The sequence below is a fragment of the Eriocheir sinensis genome, chromosome 30 (assembly GCF_024679095.1).
Source record: "Eriocheir sinensis breed Jianghai 21 chromosome 30, ASM2467909v1, whole genome shotgun sequence".
NCBI classification, from domain to species: Eukaryota; Metazoa; Arthropoda; class Malacostraca; order Decapoda; family Varunidae; genus Eriocheir; species Eriocheir sinensis.
This window is the reverse complement of record NC_066538.1, coordinates 16,254,867-16,279,899: the sequence shown is the minus strand read 5'-3', so window position 1 is coordinate 16,279,899 and position 25,033 is coordinate 16,254,867. Positions and strand designations below refer to the sequence as shown.

The 25,033-nt window shown below is 41.0% G+C and overlaps 2 protein-coding genes across 19 annotated transcripts in view; both read right to left on the bottom strand.

Moving 5' to 3' along the window:
* The window catches only part of LOC127005652 (peregrin-like), a 49,491-nt gene extending 36,972 nt beyond the window's left edge, over positions 1–12,519 (bottom strand). For 14 of the 17 annotated variants that reach the window (XM_050874715.1, XM_050874716.1, XM_050874726.1 and 11 more), the window contains exons 1-9: positions 12,364–12,519; positions 6,902–7,102; positions 6,281–6,441; positions 4,652–5,131; positions 4,008–4,162; positions 3,130–3,307; positions 2,580–2,711; positions 1,936–2,124; positions 808–934 (exon numbers count right to left, since the gene is read on the bottom strand). In XM_050874715.1, coding sequence (XP_050730672.1) covers positions 808–934; positions 1,936–2,124; positions 2,580–2,711; positions 3,130–3,307; positions 4,008–4,162; positions 4,652–5,131; positions 6,281–6,441; positions 6,902–7,088 — 1,609 coding nt within the window. In that variant the 5' untranslated portion in view covers positions 7,089–7,102; positions 12,364–12,519. The remainder of the gene's footprint in view (positions 1–807; positions 935–1,935; positions 2,125–2,579; positions 2,712–3,129; positions 3,308–4,007; positions 4,163–4,651; positions 5,132–6,280; positions 6,442–6,901; positions 7,103–12,363) is intronic. The other 3 variants (XM_050874722.1, XM_050874731.1, XM_050874732.1) reach the window with 1 other exon arrangement.
* Positions 12,520–15,025: 2,506 nt separating this feature from the next.
* Positions 15,026–25,033, bottom strand: part of LOC127005651 (uncharacterized) — a 108,985-nt gene continuing 98,977 nt past the window's right edge. The window contains exons 9-10 of one of the 2 annotated variants that reach the window (XR_007758775.1): positions 23,330–24,505; positions 15,026–23,206 (exon numbers count right to left, since the gene is read on the bottom strand). Coding sequence is in view for 1 of the 2 variants with exons in the window: in XM_050874714.1 (XP_050730671.1) it covers positions 24,376–24,505 (130 nt within the window). In the remaining variant the exon portion in view is untranslated. Of the gene's footprint in view, positions 24,506–25,033 lie in introns of both variants that reach the window. The other variant, XM_050874714.1, reaches the window with a different exon arrangement.

Here is a 25,033-nt window from a genome sequence, read left to right as displayed (position 1 = left end):
GCTTTATATTCTTCATTCATGCTAAATAGACTAGATAAGAAAGTATTAACTAAACTTACTCACACCACCACATGGCTGTTCATATATATAAAATTCTATATATCTGAGGAAAAGGAAAATTACTATAGGCAGAAACACTGGGTCAAGTCATAGTTATACAGCAGGAGTATGGAAGTATGGAAAATATTGAAGAGAAACTTGTATCAGCCTCTGAGGTACACTAACCAGGGGCAGAAAAATCACTAACTGGAGATCATTTCAGTCAAAGCAGCACAAAGAAACTCCAGCAAATGATTACAGAATATTGAGTAAATACAAACACTTGACAGTGGACAGACATATGGTTTTCATCTACAAAAGTTGACTGGCAGAGGGGGATTATGTCCACCTTAAGCCATTTCCCAATTAAGCTTTGACCAACAAGGCAGACTGCATACTTGGCCTTGTAGAATTATAGCAAAAATTTACATTAAATAGATACGGTATTAACCCTTTGAGTGCAACATTTTTCCCAAAAGCCCCAATTCCCTGTGTGCCTTTCCTGGCCCCCTCGTGACAGGAAGGTGACGGACTCAAGAGGTGGTGGGAAGGGTTGACAGCTGGTGCCTTGATATATAACACGACTCACTTTGGAAAGAAGGTCTAGGCTGCCTATGAGTGTGTTTTACTCCTTTAGGAAGGGCCCAATGGGGGATCACAGCTCTGCTAGGGGGTGTATTGCAGGGTTTCTACTACTACTACTACTATTACTTTTACCTTCCCTTTCTTTCTTTAAATCTCTCTCTCTCTCTCTCTCCATTGACTCACCAGTGTAGCAGTTGACCTTATTGCACTGGATGCAGGCGCCCACCCCGCGCTGCTTGCAGATGTAGCAGGTCAGCTTCCAGCGCGCCGGCGGGATGTTGCCGATGCTGTCAATGGGCTCCAGGAAGACCTGCCGCCAGAGAGGAGTCACATACAATTTTTCCCTTAGATACACTTATTGGTAGCAAAACAATAACACTGATGTCATGACTCTATATAACACTCTTCAGGATGAACTAGTACCTGAATATAAACTTCATTCCTACAAATATTTCAAGATCATAACATCATACATAAGCTCACCACCATCATCAGAAAACAAGAAAAATGTCAACATCACAACCCAACACACACACACAGAAATAATAATGTGAAGGATGATGATAGTAATAATAACAAAGAAGTAAAAAAAAACAGGAGGAGGAGGAGGAGAGGAAGGGTTTGAGGTGAGGTCATTAGATCCATACCAGGGGTGTGGAGTCGGAGTTAAAATTTTCCGACTCCGACTCCGGGAAATTTTAAAGTTGCGACACCGACTCCGACTCCCTCTATTGCAAATCTTTTTTTATTTTTTTTTTATTTATTTATTTTTTTTTTTTAGATGCTGCCTGTAGCGTGATAGACTCTCTTGAGGTCCTTTTTCTTACATGTATTTACATCCTAATTACATGCACTCTATATAGACAACATCTAGATAATGTATAATCAAAAAACTTCACAACTACATTACACGATAAATGATTACGTTAAGGAGTCGGAGTCCGGGGTATTTTTACCAACTCCACTCCAACTCCACACCCCTGGTTCATACACACTAACTCACAGCAGCACCCACACCCATACTCACAGCAACACCCACACCCATACTCACACTAACTCACAACAACACCCACACCCATACTCACAGCAACACCCACACCCACACTAACTCACAACAACACCCACACCCATACTCACAGCAACACCCACACCCATACTCACACTAACTCACAACAACACCCACACCCATACTCACAGCAACACCCACACCCATACTCACACTAACTCACAACAACACCCACACCCATACTCACAGCAACACCCACACCCATACTCACACTAACTCACAACAACACCCACACCCATACTCACAGTGTTGGCAAAGCACACTTCAGGTATCCACATGGCACACACGACGTGGGCCCAGCGGCTGTCGTCGGTCTGCTTGAAGGCGCCGCCCTTGTTGGGACACAGCGCACAGTCCACGGCCCGGGAGGGGGACTGCAGGCACCGGCGACACAGCCACTGGCCCTCGGGGATGTATGGCACTCCGTAGCACTCCTGGGGTGGGATTGGAAGAGATTATGATGTTACTTTTCTTATAATTTTTTGTTGCAATGTTGTTATTTTTCTGTATTGTTATTTTTCTAAGTAAATGTTGTACACGCAAGTAGTATTTGAGCCGAGACAGATTTTCTTTGATATTCTTTCATTATAATTTGAGGAATAATTGTGTGTACCAAATGTTTGACTTTAAATACTGTCTTGAAGCAGGAGCACAAACTATGTTCTTTATGTCCTGATTTACTGCAAGATCTGTCTAGAAACACACAGACACACTCCCCCACCAAGCAACGTTTAGCGGGCTTTTTTCTTTTCACTTATTTTGTCCTTGAGCTGCTTACTTTACTTAAAAAAAAATAAAAAAATAAAAAATAAATAAAATAAAAAAACACACACCCATCCACATCCTCACAAGACAACACAACACCCACACACGACACACCCACACACACCTGATGCACAGCCAGGTTGCACATATCACAGAAGAGGATCACGTTGCTGTTCTGGCACTCGCCGTCCATGCAGATGCAGCACACGGCATCTTCGTCGATCGGCACGCCAGAGTCACGCCCTGAGCACTGAGCCTGTCGAGGGATGAGAGAAATTATTAAGTCACCTTGCACTGTTGTCTGACTCACATGGAGACTAATATGGTAAGTTAACTCCCCTTCCCTTCTTCCTCTGACACCTGTACCTTGAACCTAAACTTTTCGAAACAATAAAAAACACTGAGCAAACATCAAGGAGTATCAAGACACCACTCCATATGACTCTGGCCTCTCTATTTCAAATACTTTAATTGAACACCATTTGCACGAGCAGTGGGCCCTGTTTCCTCTTTTTTTTTTTTCCCTCCATATGTAAAAAAAAGTTAAGGAAAAAAAAAAAAAAAAAAAAAAAAGAAAACTTGTGTAAAATTAGAAGAGAATTAAAGAAAAAGAAGAAATATTAAAAAAGAAAACAAGAAAAACACCACATCACAGGTCATGCCCGTCCTCTCACCTGAAAGAACGACTCCTTCTCCAGGCGGTCCATAAGTAGTTCAAAGTTCTCCATCTCCACCGCCGGGATGCCGTCCACTGAGCGCTTCTCATTCATCAGCTGCAGCCACGCCCGGTCCTCCTCGTCCATGTCGTACTCCACCTCCTCGTCCAGCTCCTCCAGACTCTTCTCAATGAACCTGCAGGGAAGGGGAGGTTAGTTAGGTTAGGGAAGGTTTGGATGGGCTGGGTTAGGGTAGGTTAGTGAAGGTTGAGATGGGCTAGGTTAGGTTAGGTTAGGATAGAGTTGTTATTTTTATTCATTTATCTTTTCTTTTTATTCATTCTCTCATCTTATTTAATTTTTATTTATGTATGTATGTATTTATTTTTATTTATCTGTTTATTTGTATTTTCATTTATTTATATATTTAGTGTGTGTGTCTGTGTGTTATTTCGTTTCTAGATAGGTTAGGTTCTTATCAGTTTACTTAAGTTCATAAATAGCCTCTACTTTCATGGGATAATGGAGCTTGCCTGTGTAGTAATTATAGATAACTGCAATAAATTAACAGAAAAGACAGACAAGAGGCTCATTCACTGCATCTATACAAATCACAAACAATATAAATAAAAGACCACAATAATAATGAAGTAGAAGAGTGTATCAAGACGCCTCTCCACCCAAAATTGACCTCTCTTTTGGCTACTCTTTACTTTTATCTTTTATAGGAGCGGCGAGTAGCGGGATTTTTTTGTGTGTGTACTCTTTTTATTGCCCTTGATCCGTGTCCTCTGGGGGGGGGGGGAGGCAAGAACCAAGTAAGCAGAACGGCAAACACAAGACAAACGGAAAACAAAAAGCAAGACACTTCCGCCACAACAACAACCACCCCAGACCTGTGGTAGTTGGAGGGCTGCGGCGGGGCATCGGGCAGGTTCTTGTAGTAGTCCTCGATGATCCTGAAGGACGCCTCGGGGAGCTTGTTGGTCTTCTTCTCCTCGATGGTGTAGCGCTGCACGTCAATCCCTCGGTCCTTGTCATTGCTCCGGCCCTGAGTGATGAAGGAAGGGAGGTGAGAAGGGAGGTTGTGATGGCATGTAGTTAGGTTAGGTGAGGCAATGTTAGGTTAGGTTAAACAGAAATGGGTTGGATTGAAATGTTAGGTAAATATGTATGTAAGTATGGTTAGTTTTAGGGTGTGAGGGGAGTTATGGACAGGTTAGGTGAGGTGAGGTAATGTTAGGTTAGGTTAAACAGAAATGAGTTGGATTGAAATGTTAGGTTATCGTAAGTATGGTGAGGTTGGTTTAGACTGGCATGGATGAGTTTGAGATGCGTTAGTGCAAGTTAGGTAATGTTAGGTTAGGTTGGCATGAATTGGGTCGAGATGTGTCAGTTTTGGTTAGGTTAGGTTAGATTGGGTTGTCTTGGATTAGGTTAGACATTTGACCAATTGCAAAAACTTTCAACAATTCACCCAAACATTCAACCATCCACTTTTTCACCCTTTCAACTATCCCCCTAAACATTCAACCATTACCTTAGGAGTCTTCTGCGCCGGAGTCTTGGGCAGGGGAGTGCTGGGTGACGCTGAGGAGGATGAGGCAGATGAAGCGGATGACGTGGACGAAGTGGATGACGACGACGATGATGACGAAGTGGAGGAAGACGAAGACGTGGATGTGGTGGACGAGGACGTGGTGGTGGTGGCGGTGGTGGTCGTAGTGGCGGCAGCGGATGTCTTAGTGGATGAGCTTTTGGTGGATGAACTCTTGGTGGATGGCGGTTTAGAAGGAGGCGTTTTAGTGGGCTGGGTCTTGGGTGTTTGGGCTTTAGCGGGCTGGGTTTTTGTGGGCTGGGCTTTAGTGGGCTGGGTCTTGGCAGGGGGAGGTGTCTTGCCAGCAGTGGTCTTGGGTAGGGGCTTGATGGAGGGGGTGCGGGCCTGTTCCTGTGGGGGCGGCTCATCCACAACGGGCGGCATGGAGGCTTCGTAATCTTCCTGTGGGTGTCGTGGTGTTGGCTTCGTTAGGATTGAAGGCGTGGGAAAGGGACGGGGGGTAAGTATTTAGGGTTGAAGGTAGGGCGCTATTGTTTATGATTTTGATGAGAAATGATGTAAGGTACCAGTGTCCCTATATTATTTTACTCAGAACATTGCATTTGTCAGTTTCAAACCCTAAACTGTTGTACCAAGGCAAATTGTGGTGTTCAATTAAAATTATCATGCAAACAGTTGATTATAATTATTGATGTTTTTGGGGCAATAGTTATGATCGGAAACAGGAAAATATAATGTGCTGAGTTTGATAAGCTGGTAATGACAGTAAAAAAACGGTGCAAGATAAGAAATGGTGTGAGGTAATATATGGTGTAAGATATAAGGTGTGTAAGTAAGTGTAAGGAAATGATGTATGTAAGTACTCATGGTTCTCGACGGTGTGTGTTGCCAAGCGATGTTGCATATAAGAATTTTTTTTTTTCAATCAAACTTGGCTGCCCTAACATAGTGAATTCTTTGCTGCTATCATAGAATTCATCAATATTTTGCCTGCATTGACATCTGCTATACTCTTTTCCTTCAGTGTAAATATATGGAAAAATCATTATGTGAATTTTGTTTTATTTTTTTCTCAATTGTCAACTGTATGGATAGAAATAGAGCAAAAGTCCATTAATCTGAAGTCCATTTAACTAAGGCTCGTATTCTCTGATGCTTTTGCCTCACAACAACTATTTCCGAAGGCTACAGAGGAGATTGGTTGGGTTCTCACAAGTATTTTTCACATTCATGGTGCAGAAGCCTTGTCAAACTATCACTAGACTCATAAAATTACCTATGGAAATACTAACACAACCTCTACCAAAGCCTTGTCAAACTTTCACTAGACTCATAAAATTACCTATGGAAATACTAACACAACCTCTACCAAAGTCTTTTCAAACACTACCCCTGGAAACACTAATAACCTCTGTAATAGCCTTGTTTTTCTTTTGTTGGAGAAGAATCTAGCAGGCTTTTTGTTACTGTCCTTTATTTTTTTTGCCCTTGAACTGCCTCCTTAGCTTAAAAAAAATGTGTGTGTGTGTGTGTGTGTGTGTGTGTGTGTGTGTGTGTGTGTGTCCCAAAACGTTTGAGAATACGGGCCTAAAAGTTTAACCTCTGACATACCTTGGACAGGATCTCAATGGGGTCGTACACAGAGAGGCGTGTCAGCTTGCCGTCCACCTCAAACTCCACTGTCTTCATGTCGTGGGAGTAGGGCACCGAGGGCGGCTCTGGGTCTTGGTTGGCCAGCGGGGACGGCGGACGCTTCATGTTCTTCTTGCGCGCTGAACAGACACAAGGTTATCAGGTTAGTATAGGGGGAGGGGAGTGAACACGTAACACCAACCCTCAACTTCCACAACCTTCATTCACTGTGTTTTACGGTAACTTTCTTTAATTGTTTTTCACTTTTTTTCCACTTTTTTTTTTTTTGCATATTTTCACAACTATACTCCTTTCTTTTACCACTTTTTTACATGTTTTCATTAATTATTTTTTTATTAGTTTTATTGTTTTCATCATTATCACAGCCTGCCCATCCAACCCCATATGGAAAAATAGGGACATTATAGAGACAGAAGAGGGAGAGAAGATTATCATAGCCTGCCCAAAAGTGTAATCTGTAGCCTTTATGTCAACACTTTAAACAATCAACATGACAACCTCGAGAAAGACGAACATAGAAAAGGCACTCCAATGGCCTCTTTACTATCACTACGGTAAACAATCACTCGGGCAACTCACCAGACTTAGGGGTAACAACGCTGGGTGGTGGGTTCTCATGGTCGAAGGTGGTCATGTGGTGCTGTATCCCGGCCAGGCTGCGGTACACCTTGCCGCAGGAGGCGTGGGGGCACTCATACGGAGGCTTGGTCATGCGGCAGTGGTCCAGAAACTGATCCATGTCGTAGCCGAGGCCAAGGCGAGGCATGGCGGTGATGGGGGCTGCGGGAGGAGGAAGATAAATGTTAGTTGAGAATGAAGAGTAAAGAGAAGAAAATTAATGATAGTGTATGCAATAATCTGGGAAGAAAACAAGACAAAAGATTAAAAAGAAAGAAGTTACAACTGCATATCATGGTTGACTGGGGCATTCCCTCAGGGTGAGATAACTACCATGGGAAGAAGGTGGAGGAGGAAATGTATTGGTTGAGAATAAAGAAAAAATAAAGTCTGATAATATGAGAGTATGTGAAAAAGATGATTAACAACGGAGTACAACTGTATAGCAAGGCATAATTTTGAGGGGCTGCTGAGATTACTTTTTTTATAAATGAGAACTGAAGTAAAGCAAAATTAACTGAAGTGAAGCAAAACTAACTGAAGTGAACATAAGTGAAGGAAAATGAACTAAAGTGAAGCAAAATTAACCATAAAATTAACTGAAGGGAAGCAAAATAAGCTAAAAAAAACTGAAGTGAAGCAAAAGTACCTCAACAGAACTTAACACATATAGCAAGACTGGGTGGCTTCATTCAACCCCCCAAAATAGACGATACATAAACTGATCACGGATGCTTTGATATATATCGTGAAAGGGATTGTGTGAGTGATGATTTTTTCACGTTTTTCTCGCTTAGAGGGACCATAAAGAAACATGATCCCCGATGCTACCGGGTTAATATCCTACCCTCATTCACTAACAGCTAACCTAACCTAAGAGATGTACCCTAACCTACAGAGAGACATAATTAGTGTATCATGCTATGTACTACCTTAGGCGAATAGCTACCAATTTCTGAAACTTGAATACCCTGTCCCAATCCTTGATATTCCACCCTCATTCACTCTGACACCTAACCTAACCTAAGAGATGTACCCTAACCTACAGAGAGACATAATTAGTGGGTCATTCTGGGTACCTATCGACTGCCAAATGAACAGACACACACAGGTTTAGGAAAATGTTTTGAACCTCACAAATAAGTTCATGCAAAAGATGACTTCTCATTCAATATGGCATGTACTTATATTAGTGTGTGTTGTGCTATGTAACTAAAGACTGCCAAGTAAATAGACACAAAGAAAAAGGGAAACATCATGAAAATTTTAGAATCTCACAAATAAGGACTCAAACCCAGGTCCAGCCACAAGTTCATGGAAAGACAACTTCTCACTAAATATATCATCTACTTATATTAGTGCGTTGTGCTATGTAGGTAACTAAGACTGCCAAGTAAATAGACACACACAAGGGAAACATCAGGAAAATTTTAGAATCTCACAAATAAGGACTCAAACCCAAGTCCAGACACAAGTTCATGGAAAGACGACTTCTCACTAAATATATCATCTACTTATATTAGTGTGTTGTGCTATGTAGGTAACTAAGACTGCCAAGTAAATAGACACACACAAGGGAAACATCAGGAAAATTTTAGAATCTCACAAATGAGGAATCCAACCCGGGTCCAGACACAAGTTTATGGAAAGACGACTTCTCACTAAATATATCATGTACTTATATTAGTGTGTTGTGCTATGTAGGTAACTAAGACTGCCAAGTAAATAGACACACACAAGGGAAACATCAGGAAAATTTTAGAATCTCACAAATAAGGACTCAAACCCAGGTCCAGACACAAGTTTATGGAAAGACGACTTCTCACTAAATATATCATGTACTTATATTAGTGTGTTGTGCTATGTAGGTAACTAAGACTGCCAAGTAAATAGACACACACAAGGGAAACATCAGGAAAATTTTAGAATCTCACAAATGAGGAATCCAACCCGGGTCCAGCCACAAGCTATTGGAAAGGACAACTTCTCACTAAATATATCATGTAGTTCTATCAGTGTGTGTTGTGCTAAGTATCTAATGAATGCCAAATCAACAGACACAGCGACTCAGGGAAACACCATGAAAACTTTAGACTCTCACAAATAAGGAATCCAACCCCGGTCCAGGCACTAGTCGAGTATAAGTGTGCCAGTCACTACACCACAACACACACAGACAGATGACAGCACTGATCCTAATACTGCTTTCTCCACACAGCACATGTACCACCAGAGACAGCAGCTGTGTTGAGGTGGTGTGTGACTGCGTGTGCGTGCGTGTGTGTGTGTGTGTGTGAAGGAGGGTCATGAAGATCAAATAAATCAAGGAAATATTGTGTGGTAATGAAGAGACCATGAACTGAATATATAAGAATTGTTTTAAAAGCTCCCCTTGTGTCTGACCCTGTAATCTCTATCTTTATCTAACCCTATATTTGATTTTAATGTAACTAAACAAACTATCATCAAACTTCATCTTTTTTATCTAACTTAACCTAACATAATTTAATCCTCTTCTAGTATCTAGCTTAACTATATCTGACCCTGTAATCTCTATCTTTATCTAACCCTATATTTGATTTTAATGTAACTAAGCTAACCTAATTCCCCTTTACCTAACTTACTATCATTTAACTTCATCTTTTTTTTATCTAACTTAACCTAACATAATTTAATCCTTTTCTGGTATCTATTTCCTGCATTAAAACAACTTTCCACATACACAAAAGAAAGATAACCATAACAATAATAAATAAACAAATGCACATCAACTGAACATAACACATATAGATAAAGCTAAACAAAAAACGCTGACTAACTGACTGAGCTGAGTAAGATAACAGAATGGCGGACTCTCTGCCCTCAAGAAACTGTCAATTCAGGACCCACCAAGCAAGATACCACAGAGAGTTTGCATACTTAAAATCCCGAGCTCAGCATCCTCCCCCAGCCAGGCTCAATAATGCCAGCAGGTCCTCACTTAAATGTAAAGGGTCAGGGTGCTTAAGACTTACTGTGGGAGGGAGGGAGAGAGGGAGGTGGAGAGGGTGGGGAGGAAAGGGAAAAAAATCTGAGTTCCTTTCCTTTCTCTTCCCAAGCCAATGTATTTTTCCAAGTCAGTTTCTATCTAGCTTTTTCTATGGCTTTCCTTTCTCACTTCAGCTAAACTAATATTCTAGGAGGAAGATGAAGAGAAAGAGGAGGGAGGAAGGGTGGGGAAAAATCTTGACAGGCTCTCTCCTTTCCCTTCCCAGCCCAATGTGTTTTTCCAAGTTAGTTTCTATCTAGCTTTTTTTATGCCTTTCCTTCCTAACTTCAGCTAAATTTATATCATAGGAAGAGGAAGAGAAGGAGGAAGGAAGGGAGGGGAAAAAATCTAGACAGGCTCTTTCCTTTCCCTTCCCAGTCCAACGTATTTTTCCAAGTCAGTTTCTATCTAGCTTTTTCTATGGCTTTCCTTCCTAACTTCAGCTAAACTAATATCATAGGAAGAGGAAGAGAAGGAGGGAGAGAGGGAGGGAAAAAATCTTGACAGGCTCTCTCCTTTCCCTTCCCAGCCCAATGTATTTTTCCAAGTCAGTTTCTATCTAGCTTTTTCTATGCCTTTCCATCCTAACTCCAGCTAAACTAATATCATAGGAAGAGGAAGAGAAGGAGGGAGAGAGGGAGGGAAAAAATCTTGACAGGCTCTCTCCTTTCCCTTCCCAGCCCAATGTATTTTTCCAAGTCAGTTTCTTTCTTGCTTTTCCAATGTCTTTCCTTCCTCACCTCAGAGAGAAGGAGGGAGAGTGAAAAATACTGACTCACGTTTTAAAGGCACCACCTGCTATCTCTGTCATTGCTTTCCTTCTTCCTTTTGCTGAACTCTTATTCTGGGAGGGAAAGAGAGAGGGAGGGAAGACTACTGCTTTCCTCTCACTCTCCCTCCCTTACACAGCTAAACTAAACTCTAGGAGGGAGAGATAGAGGAAAAAGTGCAGACTGACAGAGAGGGAGGGAGGGAGAGAAAAACCTACCAAGCCTTTCCCTTCCTTCATGCAAGCAACCACCACCATCTGCCCTCTCTCTCCCTCCCACTCAGAAAGGGAGGAAGGGAGCAGAAAAAAACACTACCCAGCCTTTCCCTCTCTTGGCTTCCTCCCTTTCTCTCCCTCCCACTCTTAAAGGGAGAGAAAACAAACAGGGAGGAAGGGAGAGGAAAAAATACTACCTAGGCTTTCCCTCTCCCTGCTCCCTCTCCTGGCTTCCTCCCTTCCTCTCCTTCCCACTTTTAAAGGGAGAGAAAGACAGAGAGGGAGAGAAAACAGACAGTGAGGAAGGGAGAGGAAAAAACATTAACCAGCCTCTCCCTCTCCTGGTTTCCTCCCTCCCACTCTGAAAGGGAGAGAAAAAGATCGAGGAAGAGAAAAACAGAGAGAGAGAGAGAGAGAGAGAGAGAGAGAGGAAAAAACACTACCCAGCCTTTCCCTTCCTTCACACATGCAAGCAACCACCACCATCACCACCACCTGCTTCCTCTCCCTCCCTCCCTAGACTTCCCTCCATTCCTCCCTTTTCTCTTCCCTCTCCCTTATGCCAAGCCAGCAGGGGCATGGTCCGCGCATGTGCCGCCCAGAGATAAGTGATCCCAAGGCAAGCCAGTCTCCATTAATGCATGAAAGCCTCAAATCATATTAAACAAGCGAGTCGGCAGAGCTCTCATGATGCCACGTTCCCCTCTCCTCCCCTATTCTTATTTCCCAATTTTCCCCATTTCCCAGCCTCCCCGTGTCCCTGGGTATGGTTAAGGGGATGCAGCATTGACCTCTCGTCCTGCCTGGGGTCACGGGAGGGTCATAGTCCGCCCGAGGGGTCATTAAAATGCTAAAATAATACCTCATCTCGTATCATAAGCATCACCATCTGACATCCTAACTCCCGTATTTTACCCATTTCCCGGCTTCCTTGTCTCTCTGGGTATGGTTACGGAGGTCAGTTAGATGGAGCATTGACCTCTCGTCCTGTTTGGGGTCACAGGAGGGTCATAGTACGCCCTGGAGGCCCAAAAAAGCGAAAAATATGACTTCATCTCTGGTTGTAAGCATCACCATTTGACATCCACCGCCCCGACTCGCCGCTACTCACAAGCATATTTCTCCCTTATTACAACGTTCCAATAATCCTCCATAGTGCTAGAATATAGAGAAATAACTAATCTATAAGGTGGTAGTGGTAATGGGTCATCTGAGAGTCGCTGGAGGTCGAAAAAATTATCAATATTACTTCATCTCCCTTTCTAAGCATCACCATTTGACATCCCGCCGTCACAACTCGCCGCTTATTTCAGGCCTATTTCTCCTTTATTACTGCCTTCCAATACTCCTCCTTAGTGCTAGAGTATAGAGAAATGACTGTTCTATAAGGTAACGACGTTGATGGCTTACCTGGGGGTCGCTGTAGGGGAAATAAATGCGTTTTTCAAGGGAAGGATCGATTCTGCGGCGCCTCCATTGTCCACCAAAACAACTTTTCTCAGCAGGGAGGATTGAGAGTGCGGAGGTGAAGGGAGGGTTTGATTATGATCTGACTTGTTTTTAAGTGTGCTGTTATTTTGTTTGATGTTGTCCGTTAGTGTTTTGGCGCTTTTAATTAGGGTGTATGAGTTGGTAGAGTGGGTAGGGTGATATTTTTGCTCCGTGTTTGTGTTCTCCATGTTTATTCCCGTCTCCCGTTCCGTGTCAAATGATCTCTCTCTCTCTCTCTCTCTCTCTCTCTCTCTCTCTCTCTCTCTCAGTACCTTTCTTTTTATTTCCCTCATATTTTCGTTCATTCCTGCATTCTCTCTCTCTCTCTCTCTCTCTCTCTCTCTCTCTCTCTCTCTCTCTCTCTCTCTCTCTCTCTCTCTCTCTCTCTCTCTCTCTCTCTCTCTCTGTTTTTATCATCAAGAAATAACTGGTTGGCAAATTCCTCTTACTATATTAAAACGGTTCCCATCCTATTAATTTCTATACATATTTATATAGTAAAATTATTAGTTATTATAAATGTAAACAATATATGTCACTTTTTTCTTATCCATATGAATGCATATTTTTATATATATATATGCATGTGTTGGTTAAGTTAATATATATACATGCGTGGTGGTTATCGCAATTCATGCATAACGTTTTCTCTCTCTCTCTCTCTCTCTCTCTCTCTCTCTCTCTCTCTCTCTCTCTCTCTAATATACTTTCCCATCCTTCGCTGATCTGACAATCCATTATTTTTTTTCTCTCTCATTGCAATCCCTTTCTCTCGCCCTACTTTCTCCCCTCAGCATCTCCCAACACTAAACTCACACGCTATAATAAGTTCATTTGCTCGCTATTAATAAGTTGAAAGTGCTTGTTATTAAGTTCAAAGTCTCACGCAGATAAATTTGCCAATGACTTGCAATGGCTCTCATATCATATATTTTACACATATCATTAGAGACTATGAGTACTGACTATTATATACTTGTCTTTCATTAATATAATTTCCAAACACAAAATTAAAAGTATTATAGATGGACTGATGGCACGAAAATGAGTTGCAATGGCGTGCGTGTGTTCTGAAGGTTCCTCTGCTTGTCGGTTACTGCGATCGACGCTGCCCCAAACTTTTAATGCGTGCAACATGTCAGGAGGTTCCTTTGTGCTCTTTGTTACTGCAATCAATAGTCAATCAATAGATGCATACGCCGGGGGGCGCGTCGCCTCGCCCCCCTATGACGCCAAGCCCGGGGGTTCCTGCGGACAAGCCTCCATGCAGGCGCCTTCCCAGCCCGAGTACCTCCTGGCAGGACCCGTCGACTTGATCAAGTCACGAACTCCGTGGGCGTCCCCTCGGCCTGCATGGCTCCACCACTCGGGGCTGGCCCTTGTTACGGCAGCAAACTGGTGGGCAGAGTACGGCGGCTTCTGCATGACCGACGTACGGCCACGTGCCCGTATGACCGGAGGTGGCGTTGACGGACTATGCAGGTAATATATGTCGAATCAGTATCACGAAGCAATGACTGCCACAACTCTGCCTAACACCCTGTCCGAGCATGGGTTGAAAAGCGATGGGGCAAGGACGCAACCCTGCCTCACGCCCGCGTCCACGGGAAAGCACGGACTGCCAGGACCAAGGAGAGTGCTGGACACGCGCCCCTCCACACTTCACTATATAGACCAATAACTATGAGTATATATATATATATATATATATATATATATATATATATATATATATATATATATATATATATATATATATATATTCTCGAACTCATATATTCTCTCTCTCTCTCGATCTCTCTCTCTAATATACTTTCCCACTCTTCGCTGATCTTACAATCCATTTCTTCTCATTGCAATCCCGTTCTCTCGCCCTGTATATATATATATATATATATATATATATATATATATATATATATATATATATATATATATATATATATATATATATATATATATATATATATGTTTTTTTTTTGGTATTTCGTTGGGGATATACCCCAAGGGAGGAAGGCGATGCATGCCACTCAACCACCCAGACGGCTGGAAGAGAGATGCCCAATTCTTTCAAGGAGGAGGCCCAAGGGTGTCAGAAAGAGCCCACCTTTCCATTCCCGTGGCACCGGGCAGGTCTCGAACCTATACGCTCTAGCACCCCGCCGGAGCAAAGGCGGAGACCCGACCACGGGAGCCCCCCGAGAGAGGTAAATAGATAGATACTTTTTTCAGAATTGTGCTGTTTTTTTCACCTCGTTAATATAATACAATTAGATAATAGTCTTTCCAGTAGTGTTATGAACTTCAGCAGCAGTGGAAAAATCACGGGATCAAAATCAATATCCTGTTCTCATCAATAGGCTACCAATGACTGGTAAGTATGGAGAGAGAGAGAGAGAGAGAGAGAGAGAGAGAGAAACCTTGCTGATATAAATTATTACTTCTACCCCACTGCTACTGCTACTACTACTATTACTACTACTACTAATAATAATAATAAAAACAAATATATAGCCTACATAAAAATAATAACCACAAAAATAAATTACAATAAAAAACTACGGCCAACTAAAACATCCCAAATACGCATAAACTTTATTAAAATGTTACAATAATAATAATAATAATAATAATAATAATAATAATAATCACTATATAATATTGATAGATTTCCTCAGGAGGGTCTACGGATACAGTAATATATACAGCTACACGAGGGGCCTCACGCTTACACATATACAGTTTGATACAGGGGGAGCCGTGTTAATTAAGGGTGTGCGAGGGGCTGTGGGGAAGCTGTTGCCTCTCCTTCGCCCCTCAATAATTAATTTAAATATATATAAATACTCTCTACGCCTTGACGCAGCAAGACTTAAACACTACACAGACTTGAGCATTGGGAAGGGAAGGAAGTAAGGGAATGGGGAGGAGGGGGAGGGAAAAGGAGAAGGATGGAGAGGAAGAAACTTGGGGAAAAGAGACAAGAGGTAGGAGGAACATTAGGGAGGAAAGGAGGAGGAGGGAAAAGAAGGATGGAGGAAGAAACTTGGGGAAAAGAGACAAGAGGTAGGAGGAACATTAGGGAGGAAAGGAGGGGGGAGGAAAATGGTGTTATAAGAAAGAAAATGTGGAAAAGAGACTAAGGAAGGGAAAGAGGACAGGAAAAATAGGTTACAAGGAAGAAGAGAAGAAGGAAATGGGACTAAATTGGAGAGGAAGGGAAGGGAAAAAGTTAGAAAGGAGGGTAGAGAAGGACTAGGGAAGGAGGGGAAGGGAAGTATGAGGGACTGAAGGGAAGGAGAGGATGAGGAAATGAATAAGTAAGGAGAGGAGAGAGAAGAGGAACCTGAGGGACCAAAAGGGAAAGAGAGAGAAAGGAGGTAAAAGGAAGAAGGGGTAAATGAAGAAATGAGAAAGAGAACTAGGAAAAGGATGGAGAGGAAGAAACTTGAAGGTTAAGAGAGAAGAGACAGGAAGAACATAAGGAAGGAAAGGAGGTAGGAAGGGAAAATGAGGAACTGGAGGGAGAGAGAGAAGTAGGAATGGAGGAAAGAAGAGAAGAACGCAAGGACAGAGGGAAGCAAGGGAGGGAAAAATAAGAAACAGGATGAGAAATAGAGATATGAGATGATTTGGAGTTAGAAGGAAGAGCGAGAATGGGAGAGAGAGAGAGAGTAGGGGTAAAAAGGGGGGACTAGGGAGGTGGAGACTCATCCGGCACCCCCTCCCTTGCACCCCTGAGTGAATGCCACAATCCATAACGGGGTGGGACAGTCGGGCGCCCGTGTTGTCACCCTCAGCGGGGACACGAACACGAACGCCCATGAACACAAAGAGGTTACAATACTAAGGTTACGTTTCAAGCACCCTTTAAACTCTGCATGAAATCCCTTATCTTATGCTTCTCTGTTCTGTCATTTGTTGTGGGTTTTATGATTGTGTGGTTGGTTATGTTCAAGCTCCTTTTTGTCTATGCTTGAAATTCGTTATCTGTTATTTCCTGTTGTTTATCTTGGGTTTTGTGGTTGTAAGGTTAGTTGAATTTTACAGGGAACTCGGTGAAAGGGAATATACAGATTGTTATACATAAAGAAGGGTATGTTTTCAAGCACCCTTCCTTGTATGTCTGAAGTTCCGAGTGATTTCCCTTTTTATATTACAAGAGAAAAGGTCAAACTCTAAAGGGTTATGATGGAGAATACTGAAAAATGGTTAAACAAAGAGTTAAACTTCAAGCACCATTTCCAGTTTCTAAGGCCTGAAGCTATTTACATATATTTTTTGTTGTATATCTTGTATTTTCAAATGATAAAAGAAAAATGAGTCACAATCTACAGACATAAAAACTTAATGAAGGAAAATACACAATGGTTATACTAAAAAGGCCATCTTTCAATCACTTTTCATTGTATCTCTCAACTTCTCCTCCTTCTACCATGTCTGAGATTCAAGTTATCAGAGCAAAGTTCATCAAATTCCTTGACACTAATGGAGACACAAAATGTTATACCATCAAGGCCAGATTTTTAGCACCTCTTCCAACCATATATCAGTGAAGTATTTTTCTTTTGCTTCCTTTACTGCATGGCTTCCCTGTCCCATTAACAACTACTAAGCTTATGGCCTGACTAGATGAAGACATAAACTCAGAATATCCTGTTTTGATACACACACACACACACACAACATACAACACCATTTTGCAACATCATCAGTATAGCAGAACAAGACCTTACAGCCAACCAGAACTTCACACCACCACACCAAACACACAGAACAACACAACACCATTTTTCAACATTATCAATCTAGCAGAACACCACCACAAAACACCACACAACCACTTATTACACTGTGGTCATATTACACTGTGTTCGCCAACCATTAGTCATACACCTTACAAGCAACCAGGACTTCGCACTACCATAAACAACGCAAGAAACAACACAGGCGCTTATCACCCTGTTTTCACATTCTACTGTGTCCTTCCTGTGTCATAAGCTTCACGTATAAGAGACTGAAAATGTTATGTTTCTAAAGGTGGACTCAAGTAATAACAACACAAGGACATATTACACAGCCTTCATATCGCACTGTGTTCTCCTGCCACTGGTCATATTGTCATAGGGTGATGTCAGCTGCACACCCAGATGAAAGGTGATATTATGCTTCCAAGTCTTGATTCAGTGGATATGAGTGGAACAAACAATACAGTCAGTGGTGAGAATACAAATGTTTCAAAGGGAAAGGAAAGGTTTTTATTCTGCCTTTAAAGAAGAGAAATCATAAGAAAGAAGGAAAAGGTAAAGTGTGAAAAGAAAAATAAGGAGATAATTCTGAAAAGGAAAAAAAAGGAAATGAATTGTGATAAGAGAAGTAAGAGAAGAAACAGATTTACAGATGTTGGTGATAAACAGTTTGGACACCTCTCTAACTGAATTCAACACTCCGTTCAAACATTAATTTTCTTCTTTGTGGGAATAATAATTAGTGGGTCTTTTTTCATGCCCTTGAGCTGCTTTCTTTACTGTAAAAAAATATAAATGATTGATTTTCATGAGCTGCCACAAGTAAGCTGATGAGCTTCTTGTACACTCCTTATGTATTTGTTAATATGACTGTCGAATAACTGTTTCAATATGTGAAAGGCCTTACTCCATTTTTAGCTGCAATATTACTAATGATTGGCTGACCGATTGGAGCATTACTGCATGGTGTCACAACTACAATATTATCACTGTAATGTCTAGTTTCTCCAGTAAACATATGTGTCAAAAGGCTAATACATTACTTATTAATTTATTATAGAAATATCAAAAGAGTGCAGTACCATTTTAAGAGAGGCATAGACTATGATATGAAAAATTTGAGTTTGAGACAGCTTTAATTTACTAACTCATATTTTTTTATTATTTTGTGTTTCTTCAGAACGTTCATCCACAGAAATGCAAAGAAAGTGCATCACTATTTTTAAAGTAAAATGAACTCTGACATAAAGAATTAAACAGCAGAATGACATGACTTTCAATTCACAAACTTATACTCTTTATAATATTGTGTACCTTAAAAACTTTCACCTATGGCTAACTGACAAACTCTAAAGGCCATTCTCGTTTCTTGTCATTTTCGTCAGATCTATAATTTTGTGAATCTTGAAAACTTTCACTCATAGTTAAGCGTAGACCCCAAAAAGTCACTCTCGCTCCTTGCAATCTTCACCAGTCAAGCTTAGTGTTTCCCTCCAGGCTGGGTGGGGGTGTAACATGGGTCTCTGTTAGTATAACGTTCACACACATGAATCTACACAACAGAGACATGTTCCTGGGCGGCCAGAGCAGCTCTCCTTGACAACCTCCACAGCTGAGGCGGAGGAAGGAAGCAAACTCTGGCAACAACGTGATGAGGGGAACACACATTTGCCGGCCCAGAGACAAGGAGCGACAGAGATTTTTGAGATTACAAAGAACCAATGATTTTATGAAGTGAATGTTTTTATACAGTCTGTTTTTGTATCCCTCTTTTTCTGTCTTTGGAATTACACAGAACCAATGACTACAGAGTGAGTTTTAGAAGCAAGTTTAGTCTGTTTTTGTATCTCTCTCTCTCTTTTCACTTTTTATTCCCTTTTTTCTTCTAACAATTTATCCCCCTTTTTATTTTCCATGATTTATCTCCTTCTCTTCTCACAATTTCCTCTTTTCATCATTTATCACCTTTTTGTCTCTTTCATAATCAACCTCCTTTTTTTTATTTCTTCTCAATTTCTCTCCTCTACATCTGAACAGGAACTTATGACATGCTTTTGGACAATTCTTCCACTTGCAACTTTTAAAGAGTATCAAGTATAGCTAGTTCTATCATTAACATTTCTCTGTCACTTTAGATTTGAGTCCTTTTACGGAGAAACAAGAAAAACTGAATACCGAGACCACACTAAGATGAATCGCTAAGCCGTGAAAGAGTGCTTGCACGTGACCGATCTACTCAAACATCAGCCGAGTAAGTGAATATTACAGCTCCACATGACTGACTTTTGATTATCATGGTGAGATTTGTCATTAAGCTGGTAAAGAGTGGAAGTATGACCCATCAGCTTGAACATTGGGCCAAGGAAGTGAATATCATGACCGAATGTCACTAACTGTTGCATGATTTTTAACAGGAAAGGAAGCAGCTCAAGGGCAAAAACATAAGTGAATGGACAAATAAATTAATAAAAAAGCCCACTAAGAGAAATAATAACTGTTACAATGATATTTTTACAGGGAAGGATGCAGCTCAATGGCAAAGAAAAGATACCAAAAATATGCCACCCTAAAGAAATAAAAAATAAAAAAGAAAAAAATAAAGAAAAATGAGAGGTCAGAATAAGAAGTATAAGAATGAGTATAAGAAATAAGAAAAATAAGAAAAAAAAGTTGCAAATCACACTGAGACAAACTGATAAACACAATCCATATTCTTGACAACACAACAAAACACTAACGGAAGTATGTATAATTTAGCCCACACAGAGAAGACGAGGTTGGCGATATCATGCTTCAAAACTCTGTAAAAGAAGCTCAATACTGTTTTTTCTAAGAGCATTTCAGAGCACAGAAGTAAAAGGCACACAATATATTTTCTGCCTGGTTGTTGTTGTTGTTAATCTTGCTGTTATGGTTGTGTTGTTTTGTTCTTCAGGTTGTTATCTTCTTTTCTTGGTGGTGGTAGTGGTGATAGTGGTGGTGGTTGTGGTGGTGGTGGTGGTGATGATGGTGCTTGGTCCTGGCTCGAAACTGTTCTACCTCGCTTTTCTAACTATCATATGTGTGTGTGTGTGTGTGTACATATGTCTGCTTTTATGATATCCAGCAACAAATAAAGAAATAAAGTCATCAATACAGCACATTACCTCATCGAATGCAGTAATAATAAATAAATAAATACAGAAACAAAATCTAAACACAGCTCGTTCTTTAATGCTCCTTTAGACCTTTGCATGGCGTGGGTGAATCGGCTGCCCGGCACTCACCCGCCATCCAGTAATACCCTCAATGCATGTACAGAGGCCTTGGCTTCCACCATTTATGAGTGTGCTGTCTATTTTGAAGCACTGTAAGCAAAGACTCAGAACCACTGAGACTTGTGTTGTTTATAATTGGACTTGTGATGTTTCTTGGTCCACCACTTGCAATATATCAAGAGAGACACTGTTCACTTTTTAAACGGCAGAAGCGAGACCAACTGTACCCATAAATAAAGACATGATCATATATTCTTTTGGGGCAGTGTTTTGCTTGTAAGTCTTGTCTACCACTTGCAAAATATCAAAATAGACAGTGTTCACTCTTTAAACGGCAGAAGCGAGACCAACTGTACCCATAAATAAAGACATGATCATATATTCTTTTGGGGCAGTGTTTTGCTTGTTAGTGCTGTGTGGACTGATAAACAAAAGAGCATGATTAGTTACTGTTACCATTACTGTGCCTTACTACTGAGCTTGTCTCCATCATAGCAAGCCACAGAGATCTTTACAAGAGAGAGAGAACCGCTTGTAATGTTTCTTTGTGAAGGGTAAATACAGGGAATTGAACTGAATTAACAAAAGATTGAGTTGAATGCTAAACTGCCTCAACAAACCAAACCAATAATTTAACAAGTAGGGGGACTGTGGAAGTGTATAAATAGCCAGAGTGAAGGGTTTGGACACTGCTTTATCACTACCAAGGGATTGCATTGTCTCCTTGCCCTTGGTAGTTCCTGTTCCCTCTCTGAGTAGTAACAGTTCTTCCCTTGTGCCTCTCAGGACCAGGCTTATACACACTCCTCTCAGAACATTGTCTTCCTGAAACCTGTATATTTGATGGGACTATTAGTGAAGTATTTGCTCTCTCATTTGCGCTCTTTTCATATTAGCCTTGTGACTATAGCTATGTTTCTTGCAGAGTAATAAAATGATGTGAATCAATCTATGTATTAAGAAAGAACTAGTATACTAATGATTTTTGTCTGTGTGTTCTAAGCCAAGACTGTTAGCACACTGAGAACTCCACAAGATGAAACGTATTTATAAAGTCAACCAGAACAGACTGGAAGATTCCCTTCCCTTGGTTGACTAAGGACAAGAATCAGAATAGGGGAGAAGGAGGAAGTTAAAAATCATGTTAGCTAATATAAAGACCAAACTGTAGGAGATGAAACTTATTTGTAAACTCAACAAAACAGATGAAGATAAAAGAACCACAACAGACTGCAACTTTCCCTTCCACTATTCCATGAAGATGCTAAGAGAGGAGTGTGCACAGAAGATCCTAAGACGCAGAGAGTGAAACTAATTTTTTTTAAAGAGTTTTTCTTACTGTATTATTACTGTATTAAAAAAGTTTGTAACAGTTTAACGGAAAACGACCAATGGGTTTACTAAGTGGAGAAAGGCGTGGATGGAAGCAGTAACGTAACAGTAACAACAGGCCCCTAAAAAGACGTTATCAGTTGACACTTGCATGTAAGACAACTCGACCACTGTTGGCCAATGGAGATAAATAATATATACAGAACAACACCGCTTACTCTAAATATAATACACTTGAGAGAAAAGAACAGTATGGTGGATTCTCTCTCATTTCAATCAGTAACCTTTTTCAGCACTGTCAGTGAGAGAGAAAAGAGAAGATGGCCAATTTTCTCGCATCATTTGTGACGGAGAAAAATAAAGATGATTGTTAATTCTCTCTTTCAAACTGTCACTGAGGAAGAGAAAAAAGAACATAGCCGATTCTCTTTCAATCTGTCACTTTTTTCAGCTTAATTAGTGACTGAGGAGAAATAAAGATACTCAATTCTCTCTTGCCATCAGTCACTTTTCAGCATCATAAAGTAACAGAAAGAGAGAAGATAGTCCGATTCTCTTTCAATCCGTCACTTTTTCCAGCTTAATTAGTGACTGAGGAGAAATGAAGATACTCAATTCTCTCTTTCCATCAGTCACTTTTCAGCATCATAAAGTAACAGAAAGAGAGAAGATAGTCGGCTCTCTCTTTCACTCCATCATTTTTTCTTAGCAACATGAGTAAGAGAAAAAAAGCAACATAGCAAATTCTCTTTTTCAGTGAGAGAAAGACTCGTTAGGCATAAACTTTCTGGTCTAAGGGAGGTTTGCAGTGTACTTTTGAGGCACTGAGGCCGTTGATAGTACAGAGTTAGGCCGAGCATCTATTCCACTGTGAATAAGAATGTTAAACAAAAAAGAAGACAGGGACACAGTTCACAAACAAACAGATGCCCAGCCTGACAAACACCTCAAACCTCCAGGAAAGTCAAACAACCCAAACGAAGCCAAGGAACGAAAAACGGAATGTCGAAGAGAAACTGGTCACTCAGCGTAACTCTAGGAAATACTGAACGAAGTTAAAGTTAGGGAGGGTGTTAGGGTTATACAGGGAAAACTATACAGTACATGAGTCTATAGAGCTACAGGCTAAGCTACTATGAGCCTTAAACTACTGGGATCCCGTAAGCCTAAGTCGTTTGTTACAGTAGTGTTCCGAAGAGCTTAAGAATTTGGTGGATATACAAGCTTGCACTGTTTAGGTTTATGATATTCAGTGCATGTGATCCTATGGGTTGAGCTGTTTGATTTTGTTTGATTTCCACTTGTTACTTGTTTTTTTCAGAGTTCAGATTTGGTGGATATGGAAGTGCGTGCAATTTGGATTCAAGGTATTTAGTGTGGTGTGATTTTATGGGTTGAGCTGTTTGATTTTTGTTTGATTTCCACCTGTTACTTGTTTTTTTCAGAGTTCAGATTTGGTGGATATGGAAGTGCGTGCTGTTTGGATTCAAGGTATTTAGTGTAGTGTGATTTTATGGGTTGAGCTGTTTGATTTTGTTTGATTTCCACTTGTTACTTGTTTTATCAGGGTTCAAATTTGGTGGATAAGGATGTTCATACTGTTTGGGGTCAACGTATTCAGTGTGGTGTGATCTTATGGGTTGAGCTGTTTGATTTTTGCTTCTTTTTCATAGCTCAAAGTTGGCTGATACAGAAGTTTGTGCTGTTTGGGGTTAAGGTATCCAGTGTGGTGTGATCTTATGGGTTGAGCTGTTTGATTTTTGCTTCTGTAACTAATCTTTCATAGCTCAAATTTGGAGGATACAGAAGTTTGTGCTGTTTGGGGTCAAGGTATTCAGTGTGGTGTGATCTTACGGACTCAGCTGTTTGATTTTTGCTTCTGTAACTAATCTTTCATAGCTCAAATTTGGAGGATACAGAAGTTTGTGCTGTTTGGGGTCAAGGTATTCAGTGTGGTGTGATCTATGGGCTGAGCTGTTTGATTTTTGCTTCTGTAACTTCTTTTTCATAGCTCAAAGTTGGCTGGTACAGAAGTTTGTGCTGTTTGGGGTCAAGGTATTCAGTGTGGTGTGATCTATGGGCTGAGCTGTTTGATTTTTGCTTCTGCAACTTCATTTTTCATCTAAGTTCATTTTGATCAGTATTATGTCCTATTACTGATCTGCTTGCCCTATAAGATCATTTTTGAGCTGTTTGATTTTCACATTTGTTGCTTATTTTTTCATCCAAGTTCATTTTGGTCTGAATTGTGTCCTATTCAGACCTGCTCGCCCTACAAGATCGCTATGACTCGATATTTCATAGCTTGCACAACTCACAAATCATGGTATATCCTCTCATGCTATTTGGAACACTACTGTACATTCAATGGATAAAATACGAACATAAGAACATAAGGAGTCTCAACGATTCTCAATATACAGCAAAGACTTAATCAAAACCTCTTATGAGCCTTAGACTGCCGGGATCCCCTTAGCCTAATTTTCCTATTATATTCAACCGGAAAATTAGTCTCAGCACATGGCTAAGACTCATGAGTAGCTCAGCTCAGCAGCGACACAGACGGACTGAGGTAGACGGGGGGACGCGGGGCCTTAGAGGTAGGGCTCGGTCCAGTACCTGCTGCCGCCCCCTGACCCCGGCGCCTCCTCCAGGGTGGACAGCGTGGTGAAGGCGGCGCGGAGCTTGTTGCGGTGCTTTACGTCCCTTGGCTTCAGCACGGACCTGGGAGTGAGGACAAGATTAGTCAGCTTAGTTGTGTTATGTGGGTGTGTCTTTAATTTTTTTCATATAATGCTGGGCCCATAATTCTGGCAGGCTTTTATGATGGGGTCACTTGGTCAGCCCCTACCCATTAATGGCACAAGCAATTATGAGTATATCTTATAGTGGAGCCATTATTATCAAGCCAAGGAGGAGGAGGAGCTTCTTCATCAAGTTAGCCTCAATAGAGCAAAACTTTCCTTCTACACTAACTAGCACCAGATGACAGATAATGTTATGATGCCATGGCCAACCAAGTTACCTTCTTTGGGCCAAACAACTAAAACAAAACAATACCAATGACCAGCGTGGCTTTTCTTCTTTAGTAATGGCAATAACAAGGATACACAAAAAAATTAAGGAGACTACAAGAGCCCAGTCAGCCAGCATCCATTCATCATCTGGTCTCCTCATCCACAAATCAATCTAAATTCCATTTGAAACATTTAACTGTATTTCCATAAACTAAACATCTGATTTGTTTGTTCC